The following is an 11,509-nucleotide window of genomic DNA, read 5'->3' as shown; positions in this document are numbered from 1 at the left end:
TCCTACGTTATCCACCAGTCCTTATTTTTTGTTTTATTCATTTATATTCCAATTATTTCTTCCCATTTTTTAAGGTTTCTTTATCCCTTGCATGTGAGGGTAGAGGCAGGCACTGTATTATTATTATTATTATTATTATTATTATTATTATTAGTATTATTATTAGTATTATTATAGCAGGAAGATAATGTACTAAGACTCCATCTATTCAGACCACGGAGCGAGCTGTGCGTTGATCAAGACGAAGTGTTCGGAAATCCCGCCCATCTTGGCTAGGTCCTGAGTGGCATGGCTGGCTGGCAGGGTTTCAGACGCAGCTAATCATTTTGCACGGTATAATGGATTAGACAAAAGACAGGATTTATACAAGCCTTAAGGGGTATAATCAATAAATTATCATCAGTAGGGCATAATAATAATTAGCGATAACGAAGTATGCACAGCCTTCGTGTTAATTTATTGTTTAGTAAATAAAAGTGTTGGGCACGATAATGTGGCGACCATACTTAGGCGTCGCGGCAGCTGCAGTTGCTAGTTACTGACTTTATTCTAGTGGCTATTTTGTAAAGGTTTTGTATTCATTTATTCTTCTCATACGTTTTAAATAATGTCACTGATCATTTTATCTTATTTTCCTTATTTAAGGGTATTTAAACTTTTTTTCTTACGAGTTAACGAGTTATCTATCTAGTATTTTCATCACGTTGGGTAAACTGGAAGAATATTACGTGTTTTTTTCATAGTTTGTAATCAGTGTAAGGTGTCAGTGTCACACCTGAGTCGCCTTTAGTCTCTACTCTTGAGCGGTGATGAACAGACGGCTCCTCTTCCCTTAGTATATGGCCACCGTTACTGCCCGGCTGACTGAGCCTTCACCAACACAGCCTTCACCAACACTGAGCCTTCACCAACACTGATCCTTCACCAACACTGATCCTTCACCAACACTGAGCCTTCACCAACACTGAGCCTTCACCAACACTGATCCTTCACCAACACTGATCCTTCACCAACACTGAGCCTTCCTTCACCAACACTGAGCCTTCACCAACACTGAGAGCCTTCACTAACACTGACTTCTTCACCAACACTGAGCCTTCACCAACACTGAGCCTTCACCAACACTGAGCCTTCACCAACACTGAGCCTTCACCAACACTGATTCTTCACCAATAGTAATATTTCACTAACACCTCATGTTCAATGGCAGGTCGTGATGTCCCAAGGCAGGTGGTGGGCAGGTCGTGATGTCCCAGGGCAGTTGGTGGGCAGGTCGTGATGTCCCAGGGCAGGTGGTGGGTAGGTCGTGATGTCCCAGGCAGGTGGTGGGCAGGTGTGTGTGGCAGGTCGTGATGTCCCAGGGCAGGTGGTGGGCAGGTCGTGATGTCAGGTGGGGCAGGTCGTGATGTCCCAGGCAGGTGGTGGGAAGGTCGTGATGTCCCAGGGCAGGTGGTGGGCAGGTCGTGATGTCCCAGGCAGGTGGTGGGCAGGTCGTGATGTCCCAAGGCAGGTGGTGGTAGGTCATGATGTCCCAGGGCAGGTGGTGGGTGATGTCCCAGGGCAGGTGGTGGCAGTGATGTCCCAGGGCAGGTGTGGCAGGTCGTGATGTCCGAAGGCAGGGATGTCCAGGCAGGTGGTGGGTTGGTCATGATGTCTCAGGGCAGGTGGTGGGTAGGTCGTGATGTCCCAGGGCAGTTGGGGAAGATGTCGTGGGCAGGCCCAGGCAGGTGGTGGGCAGGTCGTGATGTCCCAGGGCAGGTGGTGGGCAGGTCGTGATGTCCGAAGGCAGGTGGTGGGCAGGTCGTGATGTCCGAAGGCAGGTGGTGGGTTGGTCATGATGTCTCAGGGCAGGTGGTGGGTTGGTCATGATGTCTCAGGGCAGGTGGTGGGTTGGTCGTGATGTCCCAGGCAGGTGGTGGGTAGGTCGAACTGCCTCCTGATATACCCTGTGATTTAAATGACCAACATAACGCTTTCCTTTTTATCTCTGGTCCACTGTGTGTGTGTGTGTGTGTGTGTGAGACAGACAGACAGACAGACAGACAGAGGAAAATGGAAAATCATAAAAGGTCAGAAAGAATGTTTATTGGGTACGTGGACACATATATAGATAAATGAATAAACTGATTGATAAAGAGGTGAATCGAAAGAAATACAAACAAGTAGACACAATAATAAGGAAACAAATGGGAGGAAAGATAATGCAATAAATACCATCACAGAAAATATATTACTTCTGAAAAATAACTCCCACAAACCCCTGATTTACGCTCTCACACTCCTATCCCGGAAAGCTCATGATATATCTGTACAGCCGAACACCTCAAGAACGTTACCTACAAGCTCATAAAATCGTCGTCCCACAAGCGGTTCACGGCTCATAAACTCGTCCCTCATAAAATAGCAAGCGAGCCTCGACTTTTGGCAGCAGGCAGAGGAACCTATAATTCCAAGCGTCTATAATTCCCGCCTTCAACGAAAACCCGACAGGAAAACAAACATGTTAAGTGATTTATTAGAGAAGCAGCAGCAGCACTCAGGGACTACTTTCCGGTGCGGAGGAAGACCAACATGATGGACACCAACCAATAATGGTGTGATGGACTTTTTTTTTTTTTCCCCGATGTGAACGAAGTGCAGTTGGATGGAAGGAAACACACGAACTACGGCCCCTTAGTGATGCTTTTTTGAGGGTGTGAACGAAGTTAAGACGGTATGAATAAATGGAGATTATGAATATTATTTGCCTTATTTTCACGGTTATGAATGAAGTTAAAGTAAACAGGCAAATATTAACGCAGTGGAGATTCTCATTTTTTCGTGGGCGTGAACAAAGAGAGACTGGATGTAAACATACCAGGGGTAGGGGGAGGTATTGAGTAGAGGTGAGGCCAGGCGTGAAGGCACTCCTCCCACCCCCCCTCACCATCACCCCTGCCATCATTAAATATATCGTCTGGGGCGTCCCTATATATATACAGCCAGGCGTTATATATCGCCCACACGAACACCAAACATATACCGACAAAAAAGGCAAACATGAGGCAATTGGCCCTGGTGAGAAGGCCATTATGTAATTACCTGATATAACGCGCGTTAGTCTCCTGTCTAGCACAACTTACGCTCCTCAGGTGAACCTCTTTAGTGCAACCTTCAGCCTGATTTCACCTTTATCGAAGTTCTGTCGAGATGATGAACTGAGTCAGCAAATATTCCCATAAAAGCCTATGAGTAATCCGTGTGTTTTTTTTACCGAGGCGAGGTGGTCCGATCACCTCAGCGTCCCGATAACGAGAACGGTAGTTGGACAGGAACTAATTTAGCGCATTACTCAGCATTCACACCTGAGATTAGCGATGTGACAAGCTGTGATAAGAAGAGATGATTCATGATAATCTATATATACTGTTTGTTCACACGTAACGTTAAATAATTCCTGGATAATTTATAAGAATGAAACTCTGTGATTAGAGGAGCCGATACGCGCACGTCTGGCTGCCCGGGTATTTATACATGTTTACAACCAACACCTAATTATGATAGAAATCTTCCCTCTCGCTCCTCGGCCTCTGAGTGCATTGTTTTTGTGACCCCATTATGGAGGGTTGTCCTGTATCGTGGATCAACAGTTTATGGTAATGATGATGTTGATGCATCATTCTATGACTATATTAGAGTATTTTGTGTTTAATATTGACACAAAATATTATCATGAAGTAGACGCATATTGTATCTATATAAGAAGCTGTCATCGTCCCGTAATAAAGGCTAAAACTGTTCAGTATTAAATATTTATCATATTTTTATTGTGTTTGATATATCATTTAGTTGTTCATCTCCAAAAATATATACAGGACTTATTTCATGAGTTCATCCCTCTAGTGCTGGAGGTTATGGTTGTTAACTTGCCTTGTGGGGATGAACAAGAACATGAGTAAGACAAGGCCTCCACACACCCTCACATGAACAAGAACAGGACGGACCTCCACACACCCTCACATGAACAAGAACAGGACGGACCTCCACACACCCTCACATGAACAAGAACAGGACGGACCTCCACACACCCTCACATGAACAAGAACAGGACGGACCTCCACACACCCTCACATGAACAAGAACAGGACGGACCTCCACACACCCTCACATGAACAAGAACAGGACGGACCTCCACACACCCTCACATGAACAAGCGACGCTCATCATAAATGGTGAAATATACTTGGCAGATAATTAAGCTCTTAGTACACGAGAGTGTTAATAAAATATTCATAAACAAATGGATCCAATTATAGAGGTTTGACGGCCTCACGACGCCTCATCACACCAGGCAAGATGGACTCACATTTATTCTCAGTTTTAAGACAACGGTTTTATGTATTTAGTGAAGATCTTACTCGGTCATCAAGATATATCCGATGTGTATTAAACGTATAAACGGTAGAGTGGGTTCGGTTATCGAGACCTGACCAATATGGCCGGAGGTGACACGCGGTGGATGACTAAGTGGATCCTGTATAGAGAGCGCTGGAATATGTTCACTACACTTCATACTATTCTCTTATGTTACCCTCCAAGATCGGCACCAAGTACCTTATTTGTTTATGATCACTACATCCAACTGAATCTACTACATTGTTCACATATCTCTAGTAATTATACACGATAGTTAATTAACTTACGAATTAAATGAGACTAAATACTGCGGAATGTGAGGGAGAAGATCCCAAACATTCTCTCACGACCCAAGAAGTCAATTGTGAAGAAAAACACACATAGTGACTGGGTCTTAATAATAAGGTTGTGTTATTAGCGAGGTAAGGGGCTGATGCTGCCAGCCACCGCCGCTATCATCTTTAAATCATTCTTAATGAGGACTTTCCGTTCTGAATATTTATTACTCTGTTTCGCCTCTCGCTTCTACTCTTTTTTTTTTTTTCATAGTCAGTTTGTGATGGACCACCCGTGTGAAGCTGGCGGACCATATTGAAGATAAGACGCTGATATATATGTAATTTATCTAATCATTATTTTCCCAATTGCTTGCAACATCAACCACCAGGTATTGCTACTTAACTCACATTCCCTCGTAACATTGACTCAGGAACACAGGAACCAGGCTTAACACACACGGGATAAACCACATAATCCACTGAATAATAATAATGATGTTTAGCAGCGGTCTTCACTTTCCTCCCTGCCTTTCGTTAGTCATTTAGGGTTGAGGGTATGAATGAGCGGTTCACTGCCTCTTAGTTGATAAGTGAGGATAGAGAGGACAATGGCGAGTGAGGATAGAGAGGACAATGACGAGTGAGGATAGAGGGAACAATGACGAGTGAGGATAGAGAGGACAATGACGAGTGAGGATAGAGAGAACAATGGCAAGTGAGGATAGAGGGGACAATGACGAGTGAGGATAGAGAGGACAATGGCGAGTGAGGATAGAGGGAACAATGGCGAGTGAGGATAGAGGGAACAATGACGAGTGAGGATAGAGGGTACAATGACGAGTGAGGATAGAGAGAACAATGGCGAGTGAGGATAGAGAGGATAGAGAGGACAATGATAGTGAGGAAGGGACGACGATGAGGATAGAGAGGACAATGACAAGAGTGAGGATAGAGGACAATGGCGAGTGAGGATAGAGAACAATGGCGAGTGGGGATAGAGAGGACAAAGGAGTGGGGATAGAGAGGACAAAGCGAGTGGGGATAGAGAGGACAATGGCGAGTGAGGATAGAGAGGACAATGGCAGTGAGGATAGAGAGGACAAAGCGAGGGGATAGGAGGACAATGGCGAGGAGAGAGAGGATAATGGCAAGTGAGGATAGAGAACAATGGCGAGTGAGGATAGAGAGGACAATGGTGAGGAGGATAGAGGACAATGGCGAGTGAGGATAGAGCGAACAATGACGAGTGAGGATAGAGACAATAGCGAGGTGGAGGGACATTGCGAGGATAGAGGAACAATGACAAGGAGGATAGAGAGAACACTGGCGAGTGAGGATAGAAGGACAAAGCGAGTGGGGATAGAGAAGACAATGGCGAGTGAGGATAGAGAGGACAATGACGAGGTGAGGATAGGGAGAACAATGGCGAGGAGGGAGAGAGAGGACAATGACGAGTGAGGATAGAGAGGGACAATGACGAGTGAGGATAGAGAACACTGGCGAGTGAGGATAGAGGACAATGGCAAGTGAGGATAGAGAGAACAGCGAGTGAGGATAGAGAGGACAAAGCGAGTGGGGATAGAGAGGACAATGGCGAGTGAGGATAGAGAGGACAATGACGAGTGAGGATAGGGAGAACAATGGCGAGTGAGGATAGAGAGGACAATGACGAGTGAGGATAGAGAGGACAATGACGAATGAGGATAGAGAGGACAATGACGAGTGAGGATAGAGAGGACAATGACGAGTGAGGATAGAGAGGACAATGACGAGTGAGGATAGAGAGGACAATGACGAGTGAGGATAGAGGGGCTAGATAGTGCTACAGAAGGGAAGTGAGTCGGGGATCATGTACATTGTACAGTATGTGTCTTAAAGCCTGATGGTATGACCTCTCACCCCTAGGACAGCCCACCACTGACCTCTCATTCCTAGGACAACCCACCCCTAACCTCCCACCTCTAGGGCAACCCACCCTTGACCCCCCCACCATCACAACAGCCCACTCCTGACGGAATCCTGACCAATGCTTCCAAATTCTCTACACAAAAATCTTATGACGAATATTTTTGCTTATTTTTAAAAAATTTCTTCTCAGTTGTCGGTGAGATACTGAGATTATTTAGAATTAGATTTTGTATTCACACACTTGTCTTAACTCAGCGTCTTACTGTGATTTTTAATAATAATAATAATAATAAAAATAATAATAATAATAATAATAATAATTTATACCCAACAGTTAGGATATACAATACACTTGCCACTGGGTAATTATATTGTACAGTAATAAAGAAATGTTGGAAATTCACAATGATAACGTTAGAAAATACTACACAAACACCTCATTCCCAGTGCTTCACCCAATACCAGTGTCTCAGTCATTATCAGTGCCAACAGGTAACCATTAGCCCTTTCCAGTACCTAGTCTCACCCTCCTGCCACCTTCCTCCTCTCCCTAAAATTTATCTGATTTGTGTTTCATGTTTATTATTTTTCCTCCACTTCCTTCCATCTAATCATTTCCAATTTCCTCTTTAAAATGAGTGAAATTAATTCTATTGTATAAAACATCAATCAAATTTCACTTAGATTCCTCAGATGTCAGTACGACTTTCACCTGTAATGATGCTCTCTTGCCCCAGGTGCGTTATCAGTGTTGTTTGCTATCTATATGACCTCGTGGCCCTCTTCCTGACCCCGGGGCTGTCGGTGACCTGCCAGTGACCCCGAGGGGTGGCCCCAGCCGGAACTGTCCCTCACCTGTCATCAAGTTAAAGAGCTGCCCCTCTCCTCTCACCTCAAGATTCCATTTAGATTATTGTCTGATGTTGTGGGTGCTGTTGTGCTGTTGTGTTACCGCTGTGATGCTGTGTTGCTGTTATGTTCCTCTCTTAATTTGTGTTGTTGTTCTACTGTGTTGCTGCTGTGATGCTTTGCTGCTGTTGCTGGGCTGGAATAGTACTTTTGCTGTGCTGCTGTGGTTCTCGGTGGAAAGCTGTTGCTATTACCCCGTCAGAATCTCAGTCCTCCCCTGTCCTACCCGCCGTCCACATCGACCTGTCTTCTGTCTATCACATCTTAACTTCTGTCCTCTTTCCATCTGTCCAAACTTCCTTCCTCCCCTGTCCTCAACCCTGTCCAGTGACCTTCCATCCTTCCAACCTAATCTGTTCCACTTCTGCCCGCCCCGTCCTAACCTCCGTCCACTCTGTCCTAACTTCTGTCCGCCCCGTCTTAACTTCCGTCGGCCCCGTCTTAGCTTCCGTCTGCCCCGTCTTAACTTCCGTCCGCCCCGTCCTAACCTCCGTCCACTCTGTCCTAACTTCCGTCCGCCCCGTCTTAACTTCCGTCTGCCCCGTCTCAGCTCCCCACTTTGCCAGCAACACACCGGAGTCCTAGACGAGCGTTATAAGCACGACAGATAAGATAAGATAAGGTAAGAGAGGTCACCCACCGCTCGTTAGGAGGTGATTAGGGCCGGCGATAACAACCCTTTCCTCCGGTAATTACTCCTGACTGACTTCAATCTCAAGGTTAATTCTGGATTTCTTAATTGCATCTTGTGTAATTAAGGATTCTTAAGTGATTACTGACTTAACTACTTGTGAACTGTTTTTATCAGGGTGTTGTTGTTATTATTATTATTATCATTACTACTATTACTATGCCTACGGCCTGTCAGAAAGTTATAAGTTATCGCTATTAGGCAACACACACACACACACACACACACACACACACACACACACACACACGCACACAGTGTTATGAATTATGTGGTATTAAATAATTTCTTCATATTAACAAACCAAGTCAATAAAAAGGTCCCCCGTGAGTGTCAGTAATACCAAGACACAACAAAAGTGTTCCTTAGCAACACCTGTCTCAAGTGTCTCACCTTCTGTTGTTTGTCATCCTCACCTCTCACGGGGAGGGGGGGGGTGGCTAATGTTGGCGGAGTACCATGAACAGAATGCTAAACCATATTTTTAGTAAGTAAGGATATGAACCTAACCTAACCTAGCCGAACCTAACCTAACCTAACCTAAATTAGTTTGGTTAGGTTTTTGGGGTTTGGTTTGGTTGATTAGCTTCTCCTAGGAAAAAAATATGTATAAATGATATCGCGATCGCGTTCGTGGTACACTTTTTAACACCGACCATTTTCGCAGGCAGGAGACGGTATTCATTACTGTAAATTATCCCCCGCTAATTGCCATTCATATGCTGTAATTACCTTACTAGATTTGCCGTGATTAACTGCTCGGGCAGGAATGAGTAATTGTCATGATCAAGTATAATTACCATGGTAAATCTTCATGCATTACAATGGTGAAAATAGTGGGAGTGATGTGCATACTGAACACATCGGTATGTTAGTTATATTAATGAGGGTGTATTGATCACCTGTTCCTGTCCTGCTCACTGTCTTCCTTCAGGTGCCCGGTCTGTTGTCCAGGGTGGCTGTCTGCTGTCCAGGGTGGCTGTCTGCTGTCCAGGGTGGCTGTCTGTTGTCCAGGGTGGCTGTATGGAGCTCAAGGTGGCTGTCTGTTGCCCAAGATGGCTGTCTGCTGTCCAGGGTGGCTGTCTGGTGTCCAAGGTGGCTGTGTGGTGCCCAAGGTGGCTGTCTGTTGTCCAAGGTGGCTGTCTGGTGTCCAGGTGGCTGTCTGGTGCCCAAGGTGGCTGTCTGTTGTCTGGCTGTCTGTTGTCCAGGGTGGCTGTCTGGTGTCCAGGTGGCTGTCTGTTGGCTGTCTGTTGTCCAGGTGGCTGTCTGGTCCAGGTGGCTGTCTGGTGTCCAGGTGGCTGTCTGTGCCCAGGTGGCTGTCTGTTGTCCAAGGTGGCTGTCTGTTGTCCAGGGTGGCTGTCTGGTGTCCAAGGTGGCTGTCTGGTGCCCAAGGTGGCTGTCTGTTGTCCAAGGTGGCTGTCTGTTGTCCAAGGTGGCTGTCTGGGTGGGTGGCTGTCTGGTGTCCAAGGTGGCTGTCTGGTGCCCAAGGTGGCTGTCTGTTGTCCAGGTGGCTGTCTGGTGCCCAAGGTGGCTGTCTGGTGCCCAAGGTGGCTGTCTGTTGTCCAAGGTGGCTGTCTGGTGCCCAAGGTGGCTGTCTGTTGTCCAAGGTGGCTGTCTGTTGTCCAAGGTGGCTGTCTGGTGCCCAAGGTGGCTGTCTGGTGCCCAAGGTGGCCTGGTGTCTGGCTGTCTGGTGTCCAAGGTGGCTGTCTGTGCCCAAGGTCTGTGCAAGGTGGCTGTCTGTTGTCCAAGGTGGCTGTCTGGTGCCCAAGGTGGCTGTCTGGTGCCCAAGGTGGCTGTCTGGTGCCCAAGGTGGCTGTCTGTTGTCCAAGGTGGCTGTCTGGTGCCCAAGGTGGCTGTCTGGTGTCCAAGGTGGCTGTCTGGTGCCCAAGGTGGCTGTCTGGTGCCCAAGGTGGCTGTCTGTTGTCCAGGGTGGCTGTCTGGTGCCTGGTGATGTGTTGTGGTGGTGAAATGTTTTGGTGATGCCTGGTAACAATGGCTGAGCTGCCCAAAATAGAAGGTTTGGTTAGGTTAGGTTAGGTTAGGTTAGGTTAGGTTAGGTTTGTTTAGGTTTGTTTAGATTAGGGTAGGTTAGGTTAGGTTAGGTTTGTTTAGATTAGGGTAGGGTAGGGTAGTTTATGTCAGCTGCTTAAGAAAAAACTGTGGTCACCCCGCGTGTTCATTACTGACCAGCCCTATGGCCACTCAAGGTCTATAGGAGTTATGGCTATTATGTAACTATCCCTATTTAGTGCAACACACACACACACACACACACACACACACACACACACACACACACACACACACACACACACACACACACACACACACACACACACACACACACACACACACACACACACACACACACACACACACCTTAGGACGTAGGCGTCTGTTTAATTAAGGTGAAGAAGCTGTCGCCATCACAACGAGCTGTATGACCAACTTTTAGAGAATAAACCAGAAAGACCCGACGAGTTGGAGCTGCACTAGTTAACCATTACCCCGGAACACGATCCTCAATAACATCCAGGTCCCCAATTACTGCTGGGTAGGTTAGGTTAAGGTTAGGTTGGGTTAGGTTAGGTTGGGTTAGGTTAGGTTAGGTCCCAATTGACCTGGCTAAGCTAATGAATGGCAACAAGGAGAAAAATAATTGCAAACTTATGAGTTATATGATACACCTGAAGGATATTATTGGGCAGTACACCATTACGACACACACACACACACACACACACACACACACACACACACACACACACACACACACACACACACACACAACACACACACACACACACACACACACACACACACACACACACACACACACACACACACACACACACACACACATTCCTCCATGTATGTTTTAATGTTATTTATAAAGGTAGTCGTATCTTATGTATATATTCACTGAACGTCTCCTTCACTAACATGTGCACGTGGTGTGTCAGCACAGTCCTCTACTCATTTACATGCTGATGTGTGTGTGCGTGTACGTGTCTGGTCATGGCTGTCATCGAGCCATGTGTGTACGTACGTGACTGTATGTGTTCTGGGTTGGGGTGTTGGGAGGGTGGTGAGGGGGGGTGATTTGGAGGGGCGAAGGGAGGGTTTTATGGTGGATGGGAGGTGTTGGAGTGGGGATGGAGGAGGATAGGGTGGATTGAGTGTGTTGGAGTAAAGGAGGTGGATGAAAGGGCGTTGTGGAGTAAGGAGTAAGGAGTGGGGACATACTGTACTGAATCAGCCGATCATATCAATTTAGGTCATTTTTTTTTTTAGATAGAAGAAACATTGAACATGACATAAATGAACA

General features: G+C 46.2%; 1 protein-coding gene across 1 annotated transcript; it reads right to left on the bottom strand.

Moving 5' to 3' along the window:
• Positions 1-9,111: 9,111 nt before the first annotated feature.
• LOC121854199 (involucrin-like) lies at positions 9,112-11,210 on the bottom strand. Its single transcript, XM_042348692.1, has 2 exons — positions 11,190-11,210; positions 9,112-10,164 (listed from the first exon to the last, which is right to left on the bottom strand). The coding sequence occupies exons 1-2, from the start codon at positions 11,208-11,210 to the stop codon at positions 9,112-9,114; spliced, it is 1,074 nt and encodes a 357-aa protein (XP_042204626.1).
• Positions 11,211-11,509: the final 299 nt, after the last annotated feature.

The sequence above is a fragment of the Homarus americanus genome, unplaced genomic scaffold, assembly GCF_018991925.1.
Source record: "Homarus americanus isolate GMGI-L3 unplaced genomic scaffold, GMGI_Hamer_2.0 scaffold42003, whole genome shotgun sequence".
In the NCBI taxonomy this organism is placed as follows: Eukaryota; Metazoa; Arthropoda; class Malacostraca; order Decapoda; family Nephropidae; genus Homarus; species Homarus americanus.
Note: the sequence above shows the minus strand (reverse complement) of the source record. Positions and strands in the feature narration are given on the sequence as shown.

What these genes read in the sequence shown, in the direction of transcription:
- LOC121854199 (XM_042348692.1), bottom strand. Translation starts at nt 11,210, where the DNA reads ATGACAGCCATGACCAGACAC. An exon ending in TGACAGCCATGACCAGACAC is followed by an intron (nt 10,165 to 11,189) that starts GTACACGCACAC and finishes CATTGTTACCAG; the next exon opens with GCATCACCAAAACATTTCAC.